This window comes from Camelina sativa, chromosome 9, assembly GCF_030686135.1.
Source record: "Camelina sativa cultivar CO46 ecotype springtype chromosome 9, ASM3068613v1".
Classification (NCBI taxonomy): domain Eukaryota; kingdom Viridiplantae; phylum Streptophyta; class Magnoliopsida; order Brassicales; family Brassicaceae; genus Camelina; species Camelina sativa.
Genome location: NC_141888.1, coordinates 43,091,807 through 43,118,026, shown reverse-complemented (window position 1 = coordinate 43,118,026; position 26,220 = coordinate 43,091,807). Strand labels below are relative to the sequence as shown.

Below are 26,220 nucleotides of genomic sequence, written 5' to 3'. Positions count from 1 at the left end.
AAATAGATATAACAAAGAAATATTGTCTTAAAAATATATATGTTGTATATCATTGAGTAAAGTAAGTTATATATTTATACTCAAAAGTTGGAATTATTATATTTGAGCTCAACAATTTCTGTTGATAAAAAATATTTTAAATTAAAATCCCGCGCGTGCGCGTGTGCAAATTCTAGTATATATATATAACTAGGATTTTTTTCCAATAAATAAAGTGTAATCTTTTGGTTAAAAAAGTCGACTTGTGCTCTCATAATTTGGCTACTACATACCAAATCGATCGGTTTGGTTACCGGGAAGTTGTTGTTCCCACTTCCCACCAACTAATTAACAATAAGTCTATAAAGGATGTGTAAGGTTTCAACATTTCCGTATTACAATCGTATAAAATATAAAAACACAAATCACAAATATACGTATTGACATAGTTTAAACACGACAATAATTTGTGCTTTTGACATAAAACTGGATTACTAGCTACTTAGCTAAGTTGAGAAGTTTAGTCCTTTGGTCAGTGCTTTGGTCGAAAAACTCTTGTCATGTTTTTTATTCATCCACTTAGACACTCGTATATGCAAAATTTGTCCGACCATTCAACATCGTCAAAAGGCTAATAATAAATATCAAGTTGATGTAAAATAATTGAAATACACATGAAGAGACGAAAGGAAGAGGTAGCGTCCAACTTCAACATGGACACTACCATATTGATAGTACTATATTAAAAGATCATTTCACAACAAAAATAGATTAAAATATGAAACATGATTAGAGAGATTAATAAATCCAACACCCCCACTAAGTTGGATATAAAAATATTAAAAAAAAATGAATGTTACTGTTTTGGGAGGTGGTACTAATTTCGGAATCATATTTGAAACCAAACGGCATCGTTTGAAATCACTGAGTTCATAGTACCTACCAAACGACGGCGTTTTTAAGAAAACATTGAGATCATCGTTTTGGTTTGTCCCTTGGCTCCATCGACGAGTCCGTCCAATTTTACAGTATAAATATCTCCGCACCACTCTCTCTCATCACTCCACTTACCTCATTTTCTCTCTCTCTCTCTCTCTACACAAAAGATCCTCTCTATCTTCTCTCCAATGGAGTCCGCAGCTCTCTCCCGAATCGGTCTCGCCGGACTCGCCGTAATGGGCCAAAACCTCGCCCTAAACATCGCCGAGAAAGGTTTCCCGATCTCAGTCTACAACCGAACCACTTCCAAAGTCGACGAAACCCTAGATCGAGCCGCCGTCGAAGGAAACCTCCCAGTCTCCGGCCAATACTCTCCTCGAGATTTCGTCCTCTCGATCCAACGGCCTAGATCTCTCATCATCCTCGTCAAAGCTGGAGCTCCCGTTGACCAAACAATCGACGCCTTCTCCGAGTACATGGAGCCCGGAGATTGCATCATCGACGGCGGTAACGAGTGGTATCAGAACACAGAGCGACGGATCTCCGAAGCTGAGAAGAAAGGATTGCTCTATTTAGGTATGGGAGTCTCCGGCGGCGAAGAAGGTGCTCGTAACGGTCCTTCGTTAATGCCTGGTGGATCGTTTCAAGCTTATGATAACATCAAGGACATTTTGGGGAAAGTAGCAGCTCAGGTTGAAGATGGACCTTGTGTTACTTACATCGGAGAAGGTGGATCTGGAAACTTCGTGAAGATGGTTCATAATGGGATTGAGTATGGAGATATGCAACTGATCTCCGAGGCTTATGATGTGTTGAAGAACGTTGGTGGATTGAGCAATGAGGAGCTTGCTGAGATCTTCACGGAGTGGAACCGAGGTGAGCTTGAGAGTTTCTTGGTTGAGATTACTTCTGATATATTTAGGGTTAAGGATGAGTTTGGTGATGGTGAGTTAGTGGATAAGATTTTGGATAAGACTGGTATGAAAGGTACTGGGAAATGGACTGTTCAGCAAGCGGCAGAGCTTTCTGTGGCGGCTCCTACGATTGCTGCTTCGTTGGATTGTAGGTACTTGAGTGGATTGAAAGACGAGAGGGAGAACGCTGCGAAAGTGTTGAAAGAAGCTGGTTTGAAAGAAGAGATTGGTTCTGCGTCGAGTGGAATCGATAAGAAGAGATTGGTTGATGATGTTAGGCAAGCTTTGTACGCTTCTAAGATATGTAGTTATGCTCAAGGAATGAATCTGCTTAGAGCTAAGAGTTCAGAGAAAGGTTGGAACTTGAACTTCGGTGAGTTAGCTAGGATTTGGAAAGGAGGGTGTATCATAAGAGCGGTGTTCTTGGATAGGATCAAGAAAGCTTACCAGAGGAACCCGGATTTGGCGAGTCTTGTCGTTGATCCTGACTTTGCTAAAGGGATGGTTCAGAGACAAGCTGCTTGGAGAAGAGTTGTTGGTTTGGCTGTTTCTGCTGGGATTAGCACGCCTGGAATGTGTGCGAGTCTTGCGTATTTCGATACTTATAGACGCGCTAGATTGCCGGCGAATCTTGTTCAGGCGCAGAGAGATCTCTTTGGAGCTCATACTTATGAGAGAACTGATCGTCCCGGTGCATACCATACCGAATGGACTAAGCTTGCTAGGAAGAACAATTGAACACTCCATTGACAGTTGTTTTTTTATTTTTCACAGAACCCTTTTGTCTTGGAACTGGGATTCAAAACCACATTGTTTCACGAGTATTTTGTTCAGATTTCAGAATAAGAAAATGCAGTACCTCTATTTTTGTTTACACCTTGCTTTTATATTTGTCAAACATCTATGAAGGTACTAAACATCCAATGAGCGGTTACTATAATATTTTGACCATTGTTCAACTTAGATGATCTGTTTATTAAAAGTCTCGGAAAAATCAAAATCAAATACACTAAGACATAATCCGAACTGAGAAAACTCATGTATTGAGAACCTAGGAAGGTTCATAGAGTCCGAGGACATGACCATCAAGACATCTCACAGAAGCAACCTGAAAAGAAACCAAAAAAGAAAGATTTCAGAATCCCTTCACACAACAAAAGATAAACAATGAGATTGGAGCTAATTTGCAGGATAAGATTGCATTTTACCTTGCCATGGACCTCGTATTTGATAGAGCCATCAAGCTCAGCTCCTAATTCCATAAGTTTTGAGATTGTTGTATTAATATCCGTCACAGTAAACGATAGTAGCGAAGAGTATCCCTTCTCATTCACCATATGCTCGCTGCATGAAAACAATGATATTCATATTCGCAATGATCTAACAAAAAATTCCTCAATAACATCAAAGCTTTATCATCATACATGACAGTAAATTGAAGGCAACCAAATAAAAAAACAACTCTTCAGGGTATTAGAAAAGTTTCATTGAGGCAAATGATCGAACAGGTTATAGGCATTAAGGCAACACCTTGGAGATTGCATAAGAGCTAGTTTGAGAGGACCAGAATGAAGCTCCGCCCAACGTAAGGTGACGACATTGACTGAAAAATCAAGACCTTTCTCGTAGAATCGAGCCGCTTTTGGTACGTCTCTGTGTAGCTGCAAGATCCACCTAAACGACGCCGTCGCCATCTCTCTCTGTGTTTTGACTTTTGAGAGACGAGGACAAAAAAAAACTTGATATAGCTAGGCCAACGGAAATATTCAAACGGCGCCGTTTCAGCTCTTTATTGTCTCTTCATTAAAAGTTCAAAAGCCAACATTACTGTATTCAGTATTCACAACTCTTTTCTTTTGTCCGAAACAAAAATCAAAAAAACAAAATTCAGAGAAGGATCAAATCGATATAAAACAGATATACATTTATACATAGTTACCAACATATAGCTCTACAGATGCGTAGGATTCACATATGAACATATATATCCACACATGGAACTTCTCAAGTTCTGTCTATTTCCGACAACAACAATCTCAGCTCTGTTCCATCTCCGAGTCTGACCATTTCACCATCAGCAATGGCTCTTATCCGATACAAATTACATCAAAAGCTCACCCCTTGAATACTCGAACCCGTGGCCTCGAACTCTTTGTTCTTGCTTCGCTTAGTTTAGCCTTCAAAGTGTTGTCCTTTACTCCCTGTGGAGCACCAAGATCAGGTGTTATTACGGTTCTCGTATTCCATTGACGAACCGGGCTCTCTTGTCTCCTTGATGTGTAACTGCAAGAAGCTTCATCGATATCCCGAGTTTCCGACAATAACCTCCGATGAGTTCTAATCATTTCTCCAACCACATTGTTCGTTTCTTTAGTACATTTATCAGTTTCAGGCTCAGTTTCAATGGCTCTAGCTTTCTTTTTCTCATTAGAAGACATCGCCCACGCCATTTGATCCTCGAACTTCACTTGTAAACTCGAAGGGCTTTGGTTCCGTCTCCTCAGTTTTTCACCAGACACAACAACATCTGCCTCCTTTGTTAATTCCGGTTTCTCAGTTTCATCGCCGAGTCGTGGTGGCTTCGCAACATCACCAACATGTTTCTTGAGCTCGAAACAATTCGAGTCGCTTCCGCCAGAATCTTCTTCCTCCTCCTCCTCCTCCTCACGGTCTACTTCCCAAATCGGGGCGCTCATGGCGTTAAATGGAACTGACTCAAGTGAACTCCGGCGGTTCCTCGCTGTTTCATTAGAATCTACGTTCTGTTTAGTCTTAAGAAATGTTTCTATCTCAAACTCAAGCTTCTCCAACGCTGATCCGTTGTCACTCTGAATCCTTTCGTCAAGCCATGATTCAGCAATACAAAGAACCATCTGATCTTGTTCATCCCAACCTCTCCAGTTCTTATCCAACTTCTGCTTTAAACCATGAACCTCCCTTTCGTAACTCTTAATCCCTTTTGCGAACTCATCACATAATCTCTCCAGAATCTTCTTTGACTTACTCCCTCTCTCCATCTCCTTAACGCAGTCAGACAACGTCGACTTCACTTCCGAGAGCTCTTTTGCCAATTTCCTATACAAACTCTCATAACGTTTCCTCAATCTACGCTCATCTTCTAGAGATTGACCCGCAACAGAGCTTAACCGATCGTGTTCCTTCGTGTCTTTTGACAGCTTTTCTCCCGCGAGTTGCTTCACGAAATCATCCATATCGCGTCTATCAGCTTGCTGGCATCTGAGAAGCTCTTTGATCCGGGAACGTGAATGAGCAAGCTCGGCTTTTAAAGATTTTATCAAGGAGATATTAGCGGAATGCTGCTCCTCGAGGCTCCAGATTTTGTTCAGTACTTTAAGAAGTTCGGTAGATGTCTTGAGATTGTAGTTAGGCTCACCAGCTCGTCTTCTTCCACGGAACTCCAACGAACTTCCCGGAGAAACTGCTGCATTATATGGAGCAACCTGAAGAAATGATCCATCTCAATACTAATCCCAAGAAGTGAGATACCATACAATAAAAGAATATGAATACCTCGAGGGAGCTATCATAGCTTGTAGGAGATACAGGCTGCAAAGCATGGTCGTTTCTTTCGATTAAATGATGATGCTTCATCAGCATTTGACCAATCTGTCTCCTTATACTTCCTGCACTCCCTGGCTGGGACACAACAACCACAGCAAAATTGTTAAATGGAAGAATGAAAACTGATTCTTTTACTGAAACTGCATCGATCAAAAGGAAAAGCCAGAGCAAAAGGCATCTTCAAGCGCAGTGAGAGTAAACTAGTAAAAGAACCAAGTAACTGAGGTTGCACTAAAGATCACAATTTTAGATAGAATCCCCCATCACCTAACCTAATCACAGCTTATAAGAGAATCCTCTGCAGGACTAAGAAAACAAAATCTAGTAATCAAGAATCAAGCACACATGAGCTTAGAATCAATGGCAATATTATTGGCTTATTGCCTTCACTTTCAAAACTCCAAAACCAAGACAGAGCAATTGGGAAAATCCTAAATTTATCCAAAAACTAAAAACTTCTGAACCAGAAACAGAGCAATTAGGAAATTCCAGAACACTTATCACCAATATAAAAATCTAAACTTTGGAAAAAACCATGAACCAGAAGCAGAACAATCTTAGGGCTAAAAAATCACCAGTTCATCACAACCCATGTCACAAAATTCAAACTTTCAAAGGGCAAAACGATACATTCTCACAAAATATCCAAACTTGAGCAATGCCCAATCCTAAAACTAATAAGACCAAACTAATCAAAGGCTAAATCACCATGTTGTAGTCTCTCCAAAGTTCTATCAGAGTAGAAGAGAGAGACCTGGTGATCAGTGAGATCAAGACCATTATTATCTACAATCGCCGCCTTTCCATGGCCGTGACGGAGACGACGGTTACTCGGACCGGCAGAACTGTACGGAACTCGGTGCATTCTAGTAGCAAGAGGAGGAATCTGGTGGTCGTTGTCGTCGTAATACTGATAAAATTCCCAGAGAGAAGCAGCGAGCTTTCTAGATGAGAAATTAGAGGAAGAAGAAGAAGAAGGGTTGTTAGGGTTGAAGCTAATGTGCGCAGGAGTGCAAGGTCGGCGAAAGACACTTCTATGGCCTACAAACACAGCTCTTCTTCTTAACTTTTCCATAAATCCCTTCCCTTTTTGCCCTTCTCCTTCTCCTTCTCCATCATCTTCCTCGTCTTCTTCTTCTTTACTTTTCATTTCTTTAGAGCGCGGCTCACTAAACTAACCCAAAAGTTTCCACCTTTTCTGTAATTTTAAGAAAACCCTTTTTTTTTCTCTGTCCATAATCATAGAGACGAAACTGTTCATGTCATTTATTCAATTTTGGATCATTGGGTGTTACAATCAATCACTCGTCTATCATTTTAATTCTGACACTTCCTTAGACCATTTAATTTCATTATTTTGATAAACCTTCTGGATTTTATTGATGTTTTTTTCAATCTTTATATAAATGTATTGGAGAGTATTTGTTTATTTTTACGAAGAAAAAAAGAAAGAAGAATGTGCGTGTCACAGTCTGTGGACAGAGGGTAAAGGCATCACACGTAGTCATGTGTATTGGGATGCTGCAGAAGTGTGTAGCTTCGGTGTTTACAGTTTACAAATTACATGTGCTTCTGTGTTTACATGTTTAACATCTAACAACATTTTTTTAATCTTTTAAAAATCTAAATTTTCACTAATCTTTTGTTAACAATGTTACATACGAGCCCTATGCTTTGACTTTGAGTCCTTCCGTTATTATCCGAAATTGGTCATGCCTAACTTGGCTACTTTGTTGAAACACATTTTAAGAATTTAAAGTTAAAAAATTGTTTTAAGACACTAATTATTAGAATATCAAATTGTTTAGTGACATGTGACACACTTATATTTGACTAGTGGTGTTGTAGATATATTTTTCCTACTTTTCTATCATCGCATGATATTGTAAAACATAGTGTAAGTTTTTATCAATCAACACATGACACAACAAAATCATTTATATAATACATCAAACCGCAAATTGAACTAAAAACATAAAAATCCCAACTTAAACTTATTCGATGATCAAAAGTTTCATAGTAGTCAGCCACTCTCTCTCTCTCTCTCTCGAGAACCATTTTATGGTCTCTTTTAGTAACAGTCATAGAGTTTGATATCCATCTTGACCCTAAAATACTTAGCACCTTCAAAGGTATCAGTCTCAAACGTGACAATCCCTCGAGACATGAAAAAATCACCCGTACCTCCGACCACAGACAAGTCTCTACTCTTCACCATCATAAGATCTGCTCCCATAATGTTCAACGTGCCTTTGTGTTGAGTCGAGTTGAACACGAGCGTGTACGCGAACCACGCGTTGTAATCGTTCTTCATGTCGTAGAAATAGAATCCTTGAGCACGTGCTACAGGTTCGGATTTAAAGTTTTTGTCTATGGTCATTGGATCGTCGAAGATCACGAGTTTCCCGAATTTGAAATTCCCGAGGCCAGGCGGGCTGGTAATGGCTGCAGAAGTCGCGTTTTGCACGTCGTCGACGCCGAACATTATGTCGTGGTAGTAGAGGACAAAGTTTTTGCACGGTTTTGGTTGCGATTTGGATGGTTTTCGAGCTGATACCACGGTTTTGGATAGAACAAGAAAAATGAATAAGAAGAGAAATGATTTCATTTGGCCTACCATATTTGATAAAATGTGTTTGTTTTTTCAATGCAAATGTGAGAGTGGACAATGAGAGAGTGATTTTGTCGAAGAAGAGTGATGGGTTTAAATATACAACTTGGGGGTTTACTAGTCTATGTTAATATAAAGTAAAGAAGTCCCAAGTGGACTAGCTCACTCTTCTTCTCTTGTGATTCTTGTTTATTTATTATTTGTATATCAAGGTTGGTGGTAAGTTTTGTTGATGGTATATAAAGTGAAATCATATACGATGAATATTGGAAAATTTTCAATGTAGGCGGCTCTATCACCTTTTAAAGTTTTCCACAAGTTGTTGTAGTAGATAAATCGTTAAAAATAAGTACACGATTTCATAAAGAATTAGTACTAAAATTAGCTTAATGCATTTGATCGAAAACTACATGAGCTTATACATGAACATATCTTATGCTAGAGTCGCACTTTTGGTGTGAAATTTTGTTTGGTTGTTCATAATTTTTCACTAATTTACGGAAACAAGTTAAAAAAAAATAAAAAAAATGTAAGTATATCTATATAATCCCGAGAGTTCAAAGTATTACAATCTTTATACTATTTTGGCCTTTTAGTTTATCATGGGTTGGTGGAGAACTAATAACAATTGACAGTCTAATAAGCAGGAGTAGTTTTTCCTATAAATTATAATTTTGCATGATTATTAAGTCAAACTTCCACTGACATGCTAAAGTATCATTATATGAATATCTGTTTTTTTTTTAATGTATATCAAAATCGAGATTTTTTTACTAAAGTAGACTAAATTGTTAGTAAATTGACGTTTAAATTTCAAAAAATTACTTTGTTAATTGAAACATACATATCTAAACCAGGCTTTCTTATAAAATGATTTAAGTTCTATAACTGTATAAATTTAAGACTTTATTTTTCCTCTCGAAATCTATCATCAATGCATAAAATTCTTTTTTTGATTAAAACTAAGCATTTGCCGACTTAATATAAAAAACATTGGCATCCGGCAGCTAGCCAAATAAAGCAAATCAAATTGCAGAGTTTTAAATGTGACTTATAACTATTCAGATTATTTTAATAATAATATCGTGAAACCATTTACTAATAGAAAATCAAATATTGTAAACAAAAAGTAACAACAACATTGTTGAGTGGTTGACAAAAGAAAAAAAGTTACTCATACGAAAAAAAAAAACAAAAAGTTAAAACTCTATCGATAGCGTTATCACAAGAAGTGGTCTGGTCAGTGCTAATTAATTCCCACTCAATTAGGGCCTGACTAAACTGCGAGGGCCTTTTAAAAGAATAACAGGCCTATTATTGGCCCAATACGAAATCAGCTGTCGGCCCGTAACGCCTCGAACACACGTGCGATAGTGTAATACGTGGACGCGCGCGCATAACTTGATTTTGTGGATTTTATTTTTCACTGATCTCTCTATTATATCTTCTGAGAACCAAACAGAGCCAAAGGTTATAGTATTTGCTGCTTGTTGCAGTAAAGAGAGAATCAATCACACTGTGAAGAAGAAAGCATAAAAAAACTCAGGTGGAGAGATTTAGAGAGAAATGCTCACTTTGAATCTCCCCGATTCACTTCGTCTTCTTCCATTCCAAAACCCTAGGCCTTCCAAATCCGATTCGTGTTCTTCTTCTTCTTCTTCTTCTTCTTCTTCTTCTTCTTCTTCTAATTCTTCGTCGTCGAGGAGATGTCTCTCCACCGCTTGTCCAATTCCGATCGGGTTTTCGCGTCGATGTTTCTCTAGGTGAGTTTTTGGTTTTGAGTTTTGCAATTTTGTTTATGAATTTGCTATGCGAATGGAATTTTAGGGGTTCATCATGTCTTTCGCAATTCTTTTGTGCAGAGGTTTGCGTCGTAATGATTCTCAGCAGCTAGGGTTTCGATGCTTCCGACGAAATGCCGCTTGTTACATTGAGGTGACTTTTTAATTGTTGTTTCGAATTGATTGTTTGATGTGGATTCTCTCACCTATAGTTGTAATGTGGTGTTTAGTTTAGAGACTTGGAGATCATTAATTCGAAGTATTATTAGGATTTGTTTGAAGATTGAACTATAAAGGAGATGGTACTGTGTTATATGCATAAGCTAATTGAGTAGGTTCAAGGAGGAGGTGGACTGAATAAGTTGTTTTGTTTTTTGTTTTTTTCAGAAAGCTGATTCTGAAGAAAAAGATGATAGGAATCTTGATGTTTTGGTTGAGAGACCGATAGCTCACTCTAGAAGAGAGGCTCAGAGAGTTCTTAAGTTCTTAGCGGTATCAGGTTCGGTTGCATTACTCGGCAATGATCCAGCCTTTGCGGCTTCGTCAATTGCTAATGGGACGCAGTCACTTGTCACTTCTCTTGGTGACCTCGGAGATATTAGCTCAGGTTTTGCTTCGGTTAGGAGAATCTTCCTTTTTGCACAGAACCGGGAACTATGTCTTTCTGTTTAGTGCTAATCCTTTTAATATTTACGTTTTGCTCTCTGTCTATGTTTTTGTTCAGGCGTTCTTGCTTATCTTTTTCTCTGAACTTGGAGACAAGACTTTCTTCATTGCGGTATTGTCTTGAGCTATATATATTTTGATGCTTATCTACGTTTTAGAAACTTTCTGTCATCAAACAGTTAACATTCTATTGATTGTGATACGTTTTCATGCGTTTGTTTAGGCCCTTTTAGCAGCGAGGAACTCTGCTGCTACTGTATTCGTGGGGACTTTTGGCGCTCTTGGGTATGCTTTCTTTCTCAAACATAGGCGTTATGGTCCGTGAATCTTGTCTGAAATCAAATGTTACTTTGAATTCAGTACAGCAGCGTTATAAAAATTTGGTAATTTTGCAGGATAATGACGATAATATCTGTAGTGCTTGGACGAACTTTCCACTATGTTGATGAAATTCTTCCCTTCAGGTTTGAAAACTCTGGATAATCTTATTTTTCAGGTATAAGTTTCAATATGAATCTGAACGTCAATGACTTGAAAACACAGGTTTGGTGAAACCGATTTGCCTCTAGATGATATTGCAGCTGTTTGTCTTCTGGTAAATATTTACTTACCTTTCTAAGCAGAGTTGTGTTATGCAGGGGTGTTTGATTGGAACTTTTGGGTTGTTTTTGGTATATAATGTATATCTTCCAAAGTAGATGATATTTACCCAAGTGGAACCAAATGTAGTTCTGACCCTTTTAGCATGAGTTTGGTTTTGTTTTATATACAAAGGTACCCTTGATTCGAAGGGTTTTAAACTTTTAATGAAGTGTAAGTTTCAGGTTCTTAACTTTCGTATGTAGAAATAGTTTACTAATTAAACCAAATGAAAATTTTGATTCGTTTCCAAACCTGGTTTTTGGTTCTGTTTGGGTTGGATCATTCATAACGCCTCCTAACTATGTAATCGTATTAACAATTTTTACTTCATTTAGGTTTACTTCGGTGTATCAACGTTATTAGACGCTGCTTCAGATGAGGGTAAAGCCGAGGAAGAACAGAAAGAAGTAAAAGCTGTTTTAGCCTTTCACTTTTATATTCCCATGCAACCTTCAAGAAGTCAATATTTTCGGACTTCTTTTTTCACAGGCAGAACTAGCGGTTTCAGAGCTTTCAGGTAATGGAGCCGGGATTGTGGCAGCCGCAAGCACCATCGTCAGCACTTTCGCCTTGGTTTTTGTTGCGGAATGGGGTGACAAATCCTTCTTCTCAACAATTGGTGAGACTCAAAATTTTTCAACATTCTTATAAATTAAAATCTCAGGTCCAAAATTCCAAAACTGTATATAATCTTTTGTTCCGTTGAAGCTCTTGCGGCTGCAGCATCGCCATTGGGTGTCATCGCTGGAGCATTGGCGGGTCACGGTGCTGCGACTCTGGTGAGTTTTTAATATTTTGATTGGAACTTTTATAGGAACACTTCAAAGATCCTAGGACCTTGGTTAATAAAAACTCAAAAGCATCTTTAAGCAATGTTGAGAATTTTAAAACCCCATCAAAGAGGAGATCTTTCTATTCTCCTGAAACTTGGGAGACGCAAGACTCTAACTTGCAACTTGGTTTGTTGTTTGCAGCTTGCGGTTTTGGGTGGTTCTTTGCTGGGAAATTTCTTATCAGAGAAGGTAATTACTAATTCCACTCTTATCTATATCTAATTATCTATATATATACATACACAATATATGCATATTTAGATCGAATTAGTCTTAGAAATAGAAACCATTAGTTCACAAAAGCACTTAAAAAGAGTACTTCTTTTTCTTTATAATGCCAGTTTTAGTTTTTTCTTACTCTTCTAAACTTGCATTTAATATAATAATAAGATGAAGAAGAATAATTTTTGATTCCTGACCCAAAAAAGGTTAAGAAGAATAAAACTTTAATGGTTGCATTAAAAAGTAAGAAAACTATTAATAAAATGAAACAAATCCATGTCCTTAAATTATCATGAAATGTAGGGTGAATATACTAAATGCTAGCATATCCTAGGTTATATTCAGCTTTTATTACACAAAAACCAGATTCTCTTTGGCAATTTTCTAGCTTTTATTTTTTATCTTAGTTTTTCAAAAGTTCCAAAACACCTTTTTGAGTTTTGTTATAATTAGTCAAAGGATCTCTCTTTTACTCTCGTATTGTGTTTCTGAGATTTAACTTGATGGAACAAAAGTGAGAGAAGTAGAGATTAAGGTTTTTATTCTAAGGCAAGTGGCAACAACAAGCTTCTATGTCCATTGATCTCAAGTCTTCCACATCATTTAGTATCTATTCCTCCCTCAAAAAGAGTCAAAATAACATCTTTTATTGTTTTTATTCTCTTTCTATGTCCGATCCAATCTGTCAACAACGCGTTGTTATTCCAGAAAAATTGAAACTAACCGGGGGAGAAATATCTAAGCTAAACGAATGGATCATTTTGTTTAGGTTTTAGATCTTAAGTTTAGAGACTCTTTGAAAAAAAAAACAATTTTTGGGAGAGAGTGTGTTCTTAAGACGGGAATGTTTAAATGTTGTTTGGTTCGAAACAGGCAATTGCTTATGTCGGAGGAGTTCTGTTTCTCGTGTTTGCTGCTGTGACGGTGGCCGAGATCGTCACGTAAGTAGCAATAATAAAACTTTTCCTTGCCTCTTACTTCTTGTATAAAAAAGAAAATACTATTTTAATTTTGGTTGCAGTGCAAAACTTTAATATACAACTGTTCATTCATCACTCTCTATCTTTCTGGATACTATACTGTGGATTTACAGCAAAACATATGAAAAACATTTTGTATTTTAGTGGTTAGAATTAACTTAGATGTCAAGATAGGTAATAGCATAGGTTATGTTATGAAAGATGCGTCCAAACATAACACGTGTTCGGGACCGGGAAGAATATAAAAGGAGTCGAACATGATAGAGCATATTCTTTTTCTTTTTTATACTAGTATTCTTCATTGTAAAGGTGTAATACAATAATATTACAATCGTGCATGTGAAATCAAATTAGCTGAGAAAGTTATAAACTTACACGCTTTATAAGTTCCACTCCTAAATGTATATTTCTTTTATAGCAACATGTATTTTTTTTTCTGTAAAAGGGAATAGAAGGAAGGTAGACTAAATAAAAGTGTGCAAAATAAGCATTCATACTTGTGCAAATAACTTTAAATTCACCGATTATAAAAATAAATAACATAGTTTTAAGAGTAATAATCTGTTCTTGATAAATTCAAGTTTCATCAATTATAATAGTAACATAACTTCAACAGTTATCTCTAAAAATATTCATGTGTTCTATACAACTTACACCTTTAGTTAAAACTTAAAAGTTTTAAGCTAAAACTTATTAGCAAAAAAAATTTTGCGTGAGAATCAATAATAATACATTTGACCCAGTGTTCAAGAAAGCGCTAGGCGGTATCTGGGTGGTGACCCAGCGCCTAGCGCCTAGAACGCCTAATCGGGGCCTAGGCGGTTTTTAGATGGTTTAGGCGTTTACAACATAAAACATTATATATATAAAATTATGTACAAATATATGTTAGAAAAATAAAATAAAATTATAAATTATAAACAAAATTAACAAAAATACATTTATTTAAGTTATATTAACAATATATAAACATTTATAATTACGTATACAAATATAAAACTTAATAATTTAAATTTATATAGTTAAAAATCAAAAATAAATATTAAAATTAAATTAATGTAATTTTAAGCGGTTTAGGCGGTCATCTAAATATCTACTGAGCGCCTAGCGCCTAGACGGCGCCTAGGCGGCCGCCTAGACCGTTTTTTTAACACTGATTTGACCTATAGATTTTTCAGAAAAAAGTAAGAAAAAAAAAAGAAAAATCTATTGATTGTGCAATTGCAAACCTGAACCACTCTTTAATCGTACGTGGACCCTTTTATCGGCTTTTCTATTTCGGACAGTGACAGCAAAAACGAAGAAACGATGTCGCTTTTACGTAATTTTTATCTAGAAGAAAGAAAGTAATAAAAATTAAAAAGAAACAATGGCAATCGAAGGAAGCGTAGACCTAGTAGACCTTTCTTTCCTTCCCGAGAGAATCACAAAAGAGGCGAGTGGGGACCACACTCTCATAATAATAAATCACAGAACCAAATTGAACGGTGACGAGCCGCTGCTGCCTTCAGCCGCCACGCTAACACACATGACATGACACACCTAACACCCTTCTTCGTTTTATGCTGACGCAGTCACGCTCATCAACCGCCACAATCTTGTTGGTAGTACACCATAAATTTATAACTCTTATTAATTCAAACAAAATTATACTCCCTCTGTTTCACAATGAGTATCACTTTGACACATTTCACACAAATTAAGAAAAGTTTGAATTATACTTATTTGCCCCTATTTATTAAGTGATTAATGATCAAAATTCAATGAAAATAGTTTTGGGTTTAAGGGTAAAAAAGAAAATTTAGCATTAAAACACTCATTGGAAATGTAAAATAACATTTTTTGTGAAACAAGAAATTTTCTCCAGAATGACACTTTTTGTGAAACAGAGGGAGTAGTTAATTGCAATTTCTCTTTTAAATCATATGTCTATGATAGGAATAAAACCATTATCTTGCTAATTATTAGATAAGATTATTTCCCCATTTAAAAAAAAAAAACAAAATATGCAATTACAGATCTACATCATTTTTCTTCTATTAGTTGCATATTTGTTTTTTTTTTTTTTTAAATATTAGAGAATAATCTATTAATTACATCATACATATTTTTCTATGTTAAAAACAAAAAAGTATATTAAAAATATTAATTATTTTTTAACATTATAAATAACTAATTTCATTTTTTATAATTAGTCAAATGCATCGATTATGATATATTTTGACCATAGCAACACTAACAAAATTGTTTACTAATTTTAAGCAATGTTTTGAGACAAAATGAAAATAACTTTTGTCCAAACAATCATAATTATTTCTTAACACTATAATTAATTTAATTTCATAAATAGTTAAATACGAGAATCTAAACTCTAAAGCATTTAATATGATAAAACATAGTATAAAAAGAGGTTTACATTAATGTCATAATACATGTTATTTTTTTTTGACAAAAAAAACAATTACTTACATACCTTTAAACAAAATGAATAGAAATATTAATATTAATGGTGGAAAAACAAACATATACGATAATGAAATTGATAAATGAGGAAATACAAAAGTAGAGGAAGTGGAGGAGGACATAAACCACCAACCAAATGTCATGTTATGACAGGGTAGCTACTAAGTTGTTCTTATAATTAAGATTGAGCTGGTGATTATAATTGTATTATTATTATGATTTCTCAGTTTATACTCTGTGTTTTGTAGTTTTTTTTTTTCTGTACATTTTATCAAAATAAATAAATAAATAAATAGTAGTGGTATTTAAGGAGTAAGCACGTGCGAAAGATTCGGAAGGCACGTGCGGGGGAGCACAAGTCTTTGATAGCCTCTTGTTTTCTTTCTCTCTCTCTCTCCGAGAGAGGGATTCCAAATTCCATCATTCATTCATTCATTCATTCATATTTCCACTATTCTCTTTGGGCTATTTATACATCTTTTCTATCTCTCTCGCCGGCGCTGCAAATCCCTAGATTTCTCTCCTCTTCTTCACTCCCCCTCCCCAAAAAAACACCACAAATATATATATATATATATATTTTGAATTATATTAATCCCAATTTTAACCTCAATTTCTTCGTTGATTTGATTGAGAGAGAGAGAGAGATAGAGATAATCTCGATTTCAATTATCATTTGATGCCGTGAATTTTTCCTCTTAATCAGATTCATAAAAAGTTGAAGGTAAATTTTCTAATTTCCTTTTCCGCATCTCGCTTGGTTATTCTTCGGTTGATTTGCATGTTTGTTTGATGAGTAATTCATAGAAATTGATTTGTGTTTTATTCGAGAAAAGAAAGAAAAAAACATAAAAAAAAAAGACTCTGAGATCGATGTCTGGGAAATTGAAGAATTCTTTCTGTGGTTTGTTTTTGTTCTGTTTTTTTTTTGGTTTTTAATTGTTTTGGGAAAATTTTATGTGTCGGTATAATCGATAAAAGACTTTTTGAAGGTTTTTTTTTTTTTTGGAGCGGCTCTGCTTTTGATTTATCGTGTCCTCTATTAATATTATAGTTAGTCTCTTTTGATTTCTCTAAAAGCAAATCGATGAGCTACTGAATCATCAAATCCATCAATTGTGTTAATAGTAGTGTGTATCTCTTTGAGAAAAGTCTGGTTACAAATTAGATCTTGTTTTTGTTTCATGTACGTTAAGGTTGTGACTCAACCGAAATCAAACTGTTCTGTTTTAAATTTTTGAAATTGGGTTCATGTTTTTTTCTTTTGGTCCTAAACCATATTTGGTCTCTCACAGGTGTTAATCATCTCAGTTTCTGTGTTCTGCAACACAATTGATTTATTTATCTCACTACTCTTTTTTGTAGATTACTTGCAACGAAATTGGCACTCACTACTCTTTTTTTTTTTGTAGATTACTTTGCAACGAAATTGGCACTCATCTTTGTTATTTATTATCTCTTTTGCAGGGGATGGTTAGCTGCTACCGTAATCCTTTCGTCGTCGTGAAGGTTGAGAATTAAACTCTTGGGTTTTGTGAGTAACTTTCGGATCAGCTCTACCAGTTTTTGGTTTTGTAACTAAGATGGATCGGTGCGATACCTCAGGATTTGTAAGCGGCGGTGGAGATGCTTATAAGGTCTTCTAACTCTTTTTTTTAGAGAGCTGTGGCTTTTTCTCTCCTTAAACCCGGAAGTTGTTGTCTACTATATACTACTGGCTTCGCGTCTTCGCTCTTTTTGACGAAAGTTTTCATTTTTAAGTTGTGACCATGCATACTAGATTCCAAAACAGTGCTTTTGCTGGTGGTAATTCCTCATCATCCAACAACTCTTTTAAGATACTGGGCCGTTCTCTTCAAGTTGATGTCGCCGAGGCCGAGGCCGCGGATACTACGCTGCGTCTTGATTCCCTTGCCTCTCCGCTGTCTAATGCCAAGGGAATCAAAAGGAAGTGGAATCTGATCGATGGATCTGATCCTTTACTCTCCTTAAGACTCGGTCACTCAACAAGCTCTTCTGATAGCAAAGGGAGTTCTGCAACTGCTTGCACGAGTTTATCTTCTGCTAAAGAAACTGAGGAGGCATCATCTATGGATATTGAGCTCGACTTTACTCTCCATCTTGGCAACGAGAAACTGACAGCAAGTAACAAAAAGCCAGCTAACTCCAACGTGAAAGGGTTGTTGCAGGTCCCCTCCTCGAAATTTGATCTTGAATTGAGTCTTTCTGGTGGAGTATCCTGTCAATCTGAGATCACTGCGGTCCAGCAGCACGCCAACCGGTTTCAAACTCTTGCGAACATGCTGCGTGCAAGTAACGAAGAATCCACATCATGTGGTTGGAGGTCAGGGTTTGGATTACCAACATTGCAAGCCTCGTCAAGCAAAGAAACGAGCTCTTTCTCAGGCCATGTTCCAAAGAATATCATCATTCCTGCTGCTCATGTTCTGGAACTGTCATCTAGCACGGCAACAACTACTCCAATAAGCTCGGGTACATGTACTTCCGGTTTATCTCACCAGCTGAAGCCACAGCTTAAGAATTCTTCTAATTCCAAGTTATGTCAAGTAGAAGGATGTCAAAAGGGAGCAAGAGGCGCATCTGGCCGTTGCATTTCCCATGGTGGTGGACGTAGATGCCAGAAACATGGTTGCCACAAGGGCGCTGAAGGTAGAACTGTGTATTGTAAAGCCCATGGAGGTGGTCGTCGATGTGAATTTCTCGGATGCACCAAAAGCGCAGAAGGCCGTACTGACTTCTGTATAGCTCATGGAGGGGGTCGAAGATGCAGCCATGAAGATTGCACACGAGCTGCTAGGGGAAGATCAGGACTCTGTATCAGGCACGGTGGAGGTAAGAGATGCCAAAAAGAGAACTGCACGAAAAGCGCTGAAGGCCTTTCAGGACTCTGCATCTCTCATGGTGGTGGTCGGAGATGTCAATCTAATGGATGCACAAAAGGAGCACAAGGGAGTACAATGTTCTGCAAGGCACACGGTGGTGGTAAACGATGTACACACTCGGGTTGCACCAAAGGAGCAGAAGGAAGCACGCCGTTTTGTAAAGGACATGGAGGAGGTAAAAGATGTGCCTTTCAAGGAGGTGATCCATGTTCCAAGAGTGTTCATGGCGGTACCAATTTCTGTGTGGCTCATGGCGGTGGTAAGAGATGTGCGGTTCCCGAATGCACAAAGAGTGCTAGAGGAAGGACTGATTTCTGTGTCAGACATGGTGGAGGAAAGAGATGCAAGTCTGAAGGATGTGGCAAAAGTGCTCAAGGTAGTACTGACTTTTGCAAAGCACATGGAGGAGGGAAACGATGTGCGTGGGGTCAGCCCGAGACTGAGTATGCGGGACAGTCCTCTTCTGGTCCTTGTACCTCGTTTGCTCGAGGTAAGACTGGTCTTTGTGCGCTCCATAACAGTCTGGTTCAGGATAACCGGGTCCATGGAGGAATGACTGTAACTTCCGAGAGCCAAGAACCGAGAGTAAGCAGCAGCGAAACAGAGAACGAGGAGGAGTTCAGCGGTTCACAAGACATGAACATCGATACAATGAAAGCAAGAAGTGCTACAGGATCTCCGGAGACTGATGTTGATCTCAATGAGTATGAAGCAGGATTGGGGTTAGCTCCAGAAGGAAGAGTCCATGGTGGAAGTTTGATGATGGCGATGTTGGGCAGAGATGGTTGCTCTGGCTCTACCGATGGGAAGGTGAGGCCAAAGAGGTGGATGTAAGTTGTCTTCAGTTTGGTTCCAGTTTGGTTTCAGTATGTTGCCACCAGAGAGTGAAAAGGGGAGTCTGTTTATTCTAGTTTTAGGTTTGCTTAGAGAGTCGAAAAAGGATCCAAAGTCTGTGTCTTTGTGTCTTATTTGATCTCATTGTCTTGTAGATATTGAATTAAGGGTCGAAGCAAAGGTTATTGTGATGGTGTGAATTATACAGGTAAAAGCCCACCTGTGAATTGTCAAAACAGTCTTTATGATGATGATGATGATGATGATGGTAATAAAACTCATGTCTTTGTTTGCAAAATTGCAACTTCTCGCTTTAGGAAATGAAGAGATTCTGAGTTCAGTTATCATATTTAGCAGTAGACAATTGTGAATTTAGTTATAGTTTGAAACAATCATGCATATAATACGTAACAACTTTATTTAGAGATAATCCAAGTCATGGGACATGACCCTAGAGGATACAATACTCACTCACACATATATATTTTGGGGGCAGATTCAATTTATTTATTTCATCTTCTATAACTCTAGGAATAAAGAGATGAATCCTTCTTCGATTATGGCATGGATTGATTTAACGGGCCGGTGCCATTATTTAAGACGCACTGGCATGGGAATATTGTCACCAAGACGGGCACGGCAAAGAAAAGACGTTCTCTAAATATTCCCCACAAGGAATGGGACTTCTTCAAGGTCTTTGATCTCAAGGCCACTCTTTTCGTACTCCGCAGTGATGTCTATGATGCAATTCAAGCCACTGGGCTCGTCGTCAGTAACTTTTGTAGTTGCTGCAATCAACTTATAGCCTTCAACGAATTCAGGTTTGACGAACCGTAGCTTCATGGTTTTCGTCTGGTGATCCACTGACTCAATTTCCATTAGATTCCAGTGAGCAGATGGCTTAATGTCTAGCCAACAAAAACAATGAATATATTAGAGAGTTATGAACGAGTACAACATATATGAAATTATAAGAGTATGAGAGTTATATAATATATACCTTTAGGTTTTCTATTAGACAAGCTAATCGAATGGTGGACAAAACAGTCCCAGAATCGTTCCTTCGGGATGGAAATCTTATACTGCGTCTCACAAACTTGTCTCAGTGACATTTCTTTAGCTACTTGTCTTTGATGATGTTTGCCTTTAATTTTGTGAGCTTTATCAATGTAGCATGCCATGTTTATATAGCCCAATGGTTATGAAGAAAAAAATATTGCATTATTATTATTTTTGAGCAATTACCCAATTAATTATATTTTCCCACTTAAACTTTTAATCATATATGTATGTCATTTTCCAAAATTGAACAATCTTCCTATGGGCCATGTGCATTCTCTGCTTCACCTAATTAAGGCAATACTAGAATATAAGAGTATGACGTGAACGGACCAAATTCATCAATAACTTGAACGGAGCAAATTCATCAGTAACTTGAATGGACCAAAACTAATTAACATGACTAATGTTACTTAATCAACTTATTTCCTCAGCAATAAAATGTATATATATTTCACAAAACTGATGAATACTATATTTCACAATTTTTTTAATCATATATGTATGTCATTTTCCAAAATTGAACAATCTTTCTATATGGGCCATGTGCATTATTTGTTTCACCTAATTAAGGCAATACTAGAATATAAGAGTATGACGTGAGCGGACCAAATTCATCAGTAACTTGAACGAACCAAATTCATCAGTAACTTGAACGGACCAAAATTAATTAACATGGCTAATTTTACTTAATCAACTTATTTCCTTAGCAATAAAATGTATATATATTTCACAAAACTGATGAATATTTTTTTGGCCAAAAAACCTTCTAATCCCTCCTTTGCCTGGAGGAGTATTTTTTCAACGAAAGATTTAGTGGAATATGGAGCGCGATGGGCGGTAGGTTCGGGTAGTTCTATTTCGGTTTGGAGAGATCCATGGATTCCGGATATTAGACCACGTCCTGCCAATGGTCGGGGACGACTCTGGTTACCGAGCTTGATGGTGAACCACTTAATTAATCCTGTCACGAAGGATTGGCACTTGCCTACTCTAGAAGAGTTTCTGGATCCGGGGGATATACCGATTATTCGGCGTATGTCGGTCAGTAAGGTCCAGCAACGGGATCGGTTAGTATGGCATTTTACCAAGTCAGGGAAGTATACGGTTAAATCAGGTTATAGATTAGCCAGAGAACTGATGACGGAAGTCGAATACGGACCAACATGTATGGCCCTCAGGGCCCAGGTGTGGAAGCTGGATGTTCCCCCAAAGGTCCAACATTTTTTCTGGCAGATTGCGTCGGGCACCCTCCCAGTGCTCGAACGACTTGCGTATAGGGGTATCCGGTGTGATACACTCTGCAAACGGTGTGGGGCTGCACCAGAAACTATCAATCATGCTCTCTTTGAGTGCCCTCGCTCGCTCGATGTTTGGGAGTTGTCCCTAGTTTCGTTAGTCCCCGATGGCTTTCCATTTGCTTCAATTTATGCAAATTTAGACTTTATTTTTTGGCGGGCAGCCTCTCAGTCGGGGGATTCGGATGTAGCTAATCGTCTTCCTTGGATACTTTGGACATTATGGAAAGATAGGAATAAAAAAGTTTTTCAGGGGTTACAGGCCGAGCCGACGGAAATTCTACACCAGGCGAATAATGATAAATTACTATGGGAAGAAGCAAAATCCTATTCGGATAGGTATTTGCATACTACGCCTCTGGTGGAGGATAGGGGAGCGTTTCCTCGATGTCAGATTGATGGTTCTTGGAAAGGGTCAGATGCTATGCAGGGTCTAGGATGGTGGTGTTGTAGTGATGATGATGCGACTCTCCTTTTGGGAGCACGGAGTCAGAGATGCGGTCCTACATCCTTACATGCAGAGCTACAAGCCTTGATTTGGGCTATGGAGTCACTCTTGGCGGCTGGAGTTGGATGTCAAAGCTTTGAGACAGACTGTGCAGAATTGGTGGCGATGGTGCAGACGCCTGACGATTGGCCATCTTTTTCGAACCTGTTAGAGGAGTTTCTTGTGCTCAGACCATGCTTTTCCTCGTTCTCCCTGATCAGGATCTCTAGAGAGCTCAATGTAAGGGCAGATTGTCTAGCCCGTTCTTCAAGATTGCTTTCCTCTGAAATTTCCTTTGTAAACTCTTTTCCTCCGGTTTGGGCAACCAATCTTGGAGTTATTTTTTAATTTGATTAATGTTTGGTTGAAAAAAAAAAAAAAAAACTGATGAATATTATATATTGGGGGGGAAAGCAAAAATCAATTTTTAATATAAATTTATGGACAATGTTTTCTAAACACGAATTAAAACTCTCATCTCTAAACAATTAAGACTAGTAGTAGGAAGGAAGGCAGAAAAAGAAATAAACAAAAAAGAAAATGTCAGAAGTGGGAGTTGAACCCATGCCCTATTACGAAGACAAGAATTTGAGTCTCGCGCCTTAGACCATCATGACTTTGTTCTTTGAAACGTTGATACGTAATTAATTATCAAAACAACTTCAGATTTTTGTGACAAAGGGTATAATATATTTTCAGAAGCTATCGCACTGTATAACAGTATAAGTTTTCCCTATGAAATATCCAAGATCAGCCCACATAAGAAATATGTCAATAGACCCCATATATGAATATGATGATACTTCGAACTTCGAAATGGTTCATTTTTAATTGAGAGACCAAAACAACAAAGCCGATTTCATCACTAACAGCAAGAAGACTATAAACACCACGCGCATAAAAAGGCAAGTACGATACATTTCAGCGCCTTGTTAGGTTTTTAAAATATTGACTGCAACACAGCACATATTAGTTAAAATAATGCCTACGATTCTGCTTCTGCTAGACTTTAAGATTTACATGAAATTAACTAGACATTAAGATTTAGATATCAATTCTGATTATGTATAAATAATTCTTGTGATGAAATTATAGTATCTTTTTTTTTCATTATGCTTTGATCGACACTTTTTTAGTCTATAGTTTGCGAATTCAAGAAGATAATACAAGTGAGAATATAGAAAGGATAAGAAAATAATATAAGTCATCACTATTTTTTTGTGGATAATTCTTTTTATATTAGATGTAGTTTTACAGAAACGGATAAGATATTCGTTGGAGTGATACAAATAGGGTGAAGCATGTAAATTTTAATTTTCTGTTAATATAGTACACCGATAAGTATATGTTATCTTGTTCGTCAATGTTTTGGGATTGATTGTGCAGCTTATGTCCATTTGAAACACTTTGATGCTTCGAAATATGCGAGAAACTTGTCTCCAGCTAGCCGAGCCATTCTCTTGTCCGGCCCTGCCGGTTAGACTCCGATTATCTGATCTTGATCTTGATCTTGTTCCTATTCGTCTATGTTTTGATTCTTAATATTGTTTCTTTGCAGAGCTTTACCAACAAATGCTAGGCAAAGCCCTAGCTAATTTCTTTGACGCCAAGTTACTTCTTCTAGACGTCAACGATTTTGCACTCAAGGTTTTCTGAAACTCTAAACAAAAACATTGAGATCTGTTTCTTACTGTGAGTCTTCTCTATTGTGAACAGCCTTAAATATACTTTTTTGTGTGTTTACAGATACAGAGCAAATACGGCAGCGGGAATACAGAATCATCCGTAAGCGGTTTACTGATTTGGTTTGCTAATTGTGTCTTTGTGTCTTATTTGATCTCATTGTCTTGTAGATATTGAATTAAGGGTCGAAGCAAAGGTTATTGTGATAGTGTGAATCATAGAGGTAAAAGCCCACCTGTGAATTGTCAAAACAGTCTTTATGATGATGGTAATAAAGCTCATGTCTTTGTTTGCAAAATTGCAACTTCTCGCCTTAGGAAATGAAGATGTTCCGAGTTCAGTTATCATATTTAGCAGTAGACAATTGTGAATTTAGTTATAGTTTGAAACAATCATGCATATAATAATACGTAACAACTTTATTTAGAGATAAAGCAAGTCATGGGATACAATACTCACACATATATATTTTGGGGGCGGGTTCAATTTATTTATTTCATGGGACATGACCCTAGATGAATCCTCCTTCGATTATGGCATGGATTGATTTAACGGGCCGGTGCCATTATTTAAGACGAACTGGCACGGGAATATCGTCACCAACACGGGCAGGGCAAAGAAAAGCCGCTTCCTTAATACTCCCCACAAGGAATTGGACTTCTTCAAGGTCTTTGATCTCAAGGCCACTCTTTTCGTACTCCGCAGTGATGTCTATGATGCAATTCAAGCCACTGGACTCGTCGTCACTAACTTTTGTAGTTGCTGCAATCAACTTATAGCCTTTAACGAAATTAGATTTGACGAACCGTTGCTTCATGGTTTTCGTCTGGTGATCCACTGACTCAATTTATATTTGAGTAAAGTGAGCAGATGGTTTAATGTAGCCAACAAAAACAATGAATATATTAGAGTTATGAACAAGTACAACATATATGAAATTATAAGAGTATGAGAGTTATATAATATAGACCTGTAACTTTTATATTAGCCCAGCAAGTCTCATTGTCGACAAAACGATCCCAGAATCGCTCTTGCGGGACGGCAATCTTATACTGCATTTCACAAACTCGTCTCAGTGACATTTCTCTAGCTACTTGTTCTTTGATGATGTTTGCCTTTAATTTTGTGAGCTTTATCAATGTAGCATGCCATGTTTATATAGCCCAATGGTTATGAAGAAAAAATATTACATTATTATTATTTTTGAGCAATTACCCAATTAATTATATTTTCCCACTTAACTTTTACTCACATATGTATGTCATTTTCCAAAATTTAACAATCTTACTATGAGCATTTTCTGCTTCACCTAATTAAGGCAATACTAGAATAAACATGAACGGACCAAATTCATCAGTAACTTGAACAGACCAAAATTAATTAACATGGCTAATTTTTCTTTATAAACTTATTTCCTTAGCAATAAAATGTATATATATTTCACAAAACTGATGAATACTATTGGGGAAAGCAAAAATAATTTTTTAATATAAATTAATGAACAATGTTTTACCAAATTCATCAGTAACTTGAACAGACCAAATTCATCAGTAACTTGAACGAACTAAAATTAATTATGTATGCCATTTTCCAAAATTGAATTCCTATGGGCCATGTGCATTATCTGCTTCACCTAATTAAGGCAATACTAGAATATAAGAATATGACGTGAGCGGACCAAATTTATCATTAACTTGAACGGACCAAATTCATCAGTAACTTGAACGGACCAAAATTAAACATGGCTAATTTTTCTTAATCAACTTATTTCCTTAGCAATAATATATATATATATATATATATATATATATATATATATATATATTTCAAAAAATTAATGAATACTATTGGGGAAAGCAAAAATCAAATTTTTAATATAAATTTATGGATAATGTTTTACCAAATTTGTCAGAAATGAACCAAATTCATCAATAACTTGAACGGACTAAAATTAATTAACATGGCTAATTTTTCTTAATCAACTTATTTCCTTAGCAATATAATGTATATATATTTCACAAAACTGATGAATACTATATATTGGGGAAAACAAAAATCAAATCTTAATATAAATTTATGGACAATGTTTCCTAAACACAAATTAAAACTCATCTCATCTCTAAACAATTAAGACTAGTAGTAGTAAGGAAGGCAGAAAAAGAAATAAACATAAAAGAAAATGTCAGAAGTGGGATTTGAACCCACGCCCTCTTACGAAGACCAGAACTTGAGTCTGGCGCCTTAGACCACTCGGCCATCCTGACTCCGTTGTACTAAAACGTTAATACGTATTAATAACCGCATAATTATCAATACCCATACCCTTTGTCAGAATTTTGTGACA

At 36.9% G+C, this 26,220-nt stretch overlaps 7 protein-coding genes, 2 long non-coding RNA genes and 1 other non-coding gene across 12 annotated transcripts; 4 read left to right on the top strand and 6 right to left on the bottom strand.

Moving 5' to 3' along the window:
- Positions 1 to 966: 966 nt before the first annotated feature.
- LOC104714780 (6-phosphogluconate dehydrogenase, decarboxylating 1, chloroplastic) lies at positions 967 to 2,706 on the top strand. The gene has a single exon (XM_010432237.2). The coding sequence runs from the start codon at positions 1,107 to 1,109 to the stop codon at positions 2,568 to 2,570; it is 1,464 nt and encodes a 487-aa protein (XP_010430539.1). The 5' UTR covers positions 967 to 1,106; the 3' UTR covers positions 2,571 to 2,706.
- A 30-nt stretch (positions 2,707 to 2,736) lies between these two features.
- LOC104714779 (uncharacterized) lies at positions 2,737 to 3,615 on the bottom strand. Its single transcript, XM_010432236.3, has 3 exons — positions 3,363 to 3,615; positions 3,041 to 3,176; positions 2,737 to 2,940 (listed from the first exon to the last, which is right to left on the bottom strand). The coding sequence occupies exons 1-3, from the start codon at positions 3,524 to 3,526 to the stop codon at positions 2,884 to 2,886; spliced, it is 357 nt and encodes a 118-aa protein (XP_010430538.1). The 5' UTR covers positions 3,527 to 3,615; the 3' UTR covers positions 2,737 to 2,883.
- Positions 3,616 to 3,718: 103 nt separating this feature from the next.
- LOC104714778 (uncharacterized protein At5g41620) lies at positions 3,719 to 6,739 on the bottom strand. 2 transcript variants are annotated; one of them, XM_010432234.3, is made up of 3 exons: positions 6,169 to 6,739; positions 5,364 to 5,489; positions 3,719 to 5,293 (listed from the first exon to the last, which is right to left on the bottom strand). In XM_010432234.3, exons 1-3 carry the CDS (start codon positions 6,562 to 6,564, stop codon positions 3,947 to 3,949), a joined length of 1,869 nt encoding a protein of 622 aa, XP_010430536.2. In that variant the 5' UTR covers positions 6,565 to 6,739; the 3' UTR covers positions 3,719 to 3,946. The 2 variants fall into 2 exon arrangements, with proteins under 2 accessions (XP_010430536.2, XP_019085244.2); XM_019229699.2 differs by having other exon boundaries at positions 5,364 to 5,485; positions 6,169 to 6,728.
- A 558-nt stretch (positions 6,740 to 7,297) lies between these two features.
- LOC104714777 (dirigent protein 5) lies at positions 7,298 to 8,118 on the bottom strand. Its single transcript, XM_010432233.3, has one exon. It carries the CDS (start codon positions 8,032 to 8,034, stop codon positions 7,486 to 7,488), a length of 549 nt encoding a protein of 182 aa, XP_010430535.1. The 5' UTR covers positions 8,035 to 8,118; the 3' UTR covers positions 7,298 to 7,485.
- Positions 8,119 to 9,428: 1,310 nt separating this feature from the next.
- Positions 9,429 to 13,224, top strand: LOC104714776 (protein PAM71, chloroplastic). 2 transcript variants are annotated; one of them, XM_087464096.1, is made up of 12 exons: positions 9,429 to 9,788; positions 9,888 to 9,960; positions 10,194 to 10,413; positions 10,531 to 10,584; positions 10,696 to 10,757; positions 10,868 to 10,936; positions 11,016 to 11,067; positions 11,450 to 11,521; positions 11,604 to 11,733; positions 11,823 to 11,893; positions 12,089 to 12,136; positions 13,043 to 13,224. In XM_087464096.1, the coding sequence occupies exons 3-12, from the start codon at positions 10,327 to 10,329 to the stop codon at positions 13,112 to 13,114; spliced, it is 717 nt and encodes a 238-aa protein (XP_087320222.1). In that variant the 5' UTR covers positions 9,429 to 9,788; positions 9,888 to 9,960; positions 10,194 to 10,326; the 3' UTR covers positions 13,115 to 13,224. The 2 variants fall into 2 exon arrangements, with proteins under 2 accessions (XP_087320222.1, XP_010430534.2); XM_010432232.3 differs by having other exon boundaries at positions 9,434 to 9,788; positions 10,194 to 10,424.
- Positions 13,225 to 15,842: 2,618 nt separating this feature from the next.
- LOC104714775 (uncharacterized) lies at positions 15,843 to 19,647 on the top strand. Its single transcript, XM_087464095.1, has 2 exons — positions 15,843 to 16,336; positions 17,080 to 19,647. Exon 2 carries the CDS (start codon positions 17,382 to 17,384, stop codon positions 19,347 to 19,349), a length of 1,968 nt encoding a protein of 655 aa, XP_087320221.1. The 5' UTR covers positions 15,843 to 16,336; positions 17,080 to 17,381; the 3' UTR covers positions 19,350 to 19,647.
- Positions 19,648 to 19,744: 97 nt separating this feature from the next.
- On the bottom strand, positions 19,745 to 20,604 carry LOC104714774 (uncharacterized). Its single transcript, XM_010432228.3, has 2 exons — positions 20,350 to 20,604; positions 19,745 to 20,257 (listed from the first exon to the last, which is right to left on the bottom strand). Exons 1-2 carry the CDS (start codon positions 20,528 to 20,530, stop codon positions 20,007 to 20,009), a joined length of 432 nt encoding a protein of 143 aa, XP_010430530.2. The 5' UTR covers positions 20,531 to 20,604; the 3' UTR covers positions 19,745 to 20,006.
- A 3,146-nt stretch (positions 20,605 to 23,750) lies between these two features.
- On the top strand, positions 23,751 to 24,091 carry LOC109126297 (uncharacterized). The gene is made up of 2 exons (XR_002033404.2): positions 23,751 to 23,840; positions 23,940 to 24,091. It is a non-coding gene; the product is annotated as an uncharacterized LOC109126297 (long non-coding RNA).
- A 184-nt stretch (positions 24,092 to 24,275) lies between these two features.
- On the bottom strand, positions 24,276 to 25,005 carry LOC104714772 (uncharacterized). Its single transcript, XR_015565455.1, has 2 exons — positions 24,847 to 25,005; positions 24,276 to 24,713 (listed from the first exon to the last, which is right to left on the bottom strand). It is a non-coding gene; the product is annotated as an uncharacterized LOC104714772 (long non-coding RNA).
- Positions 25,006 to 26,056: 1,051 nt separating this feature from the next.
- On the bottom strand, positions 26,057 to 26,140 carry TRNAL-CAA (transfer RNA leucine (anticodon CAA)). The gene has a single exon. It is a non-coding gene; the product is annotated as a tRNA-Leu (tRNA).
- Positions 26,141 to 26,220: the final 80 nt, after the last annotated feature.

Excerpts from the sequence above, each read along its gene's own strand:
- LOC104714775 (XM_087464095.1), top strand. The coding sequence starts at position 17,382 with ATGCATACTAGATTCCAAAACAGTGCTTTTGCTGGTGGTAATTCCTCA.
- LOC104714778 (XM_010432234.3), bottom strand. The coding sequence starts at position 6,564 with ATGAAAAGTAAAGAAGAAGAAGACGAGGAAGATGATGGAGAAGGAGAA. Across the intron at positions 5,490-6,168 it reads TTGATCTCACTGATCACCAG|CCAGGGAGTGCAGGAAGTAT; the intron begins GTCTCTCTCTTC and ends GTTGTGTCCCAG. Across the intron at positions 5,294-5,363 it reads GCTATGATAGCTCCCTCGAG|GTTGCTCCATATAATGCAGC; the intron begins GTATTCATATTC and ends TCATTTCTTCAG.
- LOC104714779 (XM_010432236.3), bottom strand. The coding sequence starts at position 3,526 with ATGGCGACGGCGTCGTTTAGGTGGATCTTGCAGCTACACAGAGACGTA. Across the intron at positions 3,177-3,362 it reads GCTCTTATGCAATCTCCAAG|CGAGCATATGGTGAATGAGA; the intron begins GTGTTGCCTTAA and ends GTTTTCATGCAG. Across the intron at positions 2,941-3,040 it reads AATACGAGGTCCATGGCAAG|GTTGCTTCTGTGAGATGTCT; the intron begins GTAAAATGCAAT and ends GTTTCTTTTCAG.
- LOC104714780 (XM_010432237.2), top strand. The coding sequence starts at position 1,107 with ATGGAGTCCGCAGCTCTCTCCCGAATCGGTCTCGCCGGACTCGCCGTA.
- LOC104714774 (XM_010432228.3), bottom strand. The coding sequence starts at position 20,530 with ATGGCATGCTACATTGATAAAGCTCACAAAATTAAAGGCAAACATCAT. Across the intron at positions 20,258-20,349 it reads GTCTAATAGAAAACCTAAAG|ACATTAAGCCATCTGCTCAC; the intron begins GTATATATTATA and ends TTTGTTGGCTAG.
- LOC104714776 (XM_010432232.3), top strand. The coding sequence starts at position 9,592 with ATGCTCACTTTGAATCTCCCCGATTCACTTCGTCTTCTTCCATTCCAA. Across the intron at positions 9,961-10,193 it reads ATGCCGCTTGTTACATTGAG|AAAGCTGATTCTGAAGAAAA; the intron begins GTGACTTTTTAA and ends TGTTTTTTTCAG. Across the intron at positions 10,425-10,530 it reads TTAGCTCAGGTTTTGCTTCG|GCGTTCTTGCTTATCTTTTT; the intron begins GTTAGGAGAATC and ends GTTTTTGTTCAG.
- LOC104714777 (XM_010432233.3), bottom strand. The coding sequence starts at position 8,034 with ATGGTAGGCCAAATGAAATCATTTCTCTTCTTATTCATTTTTCTTGTT.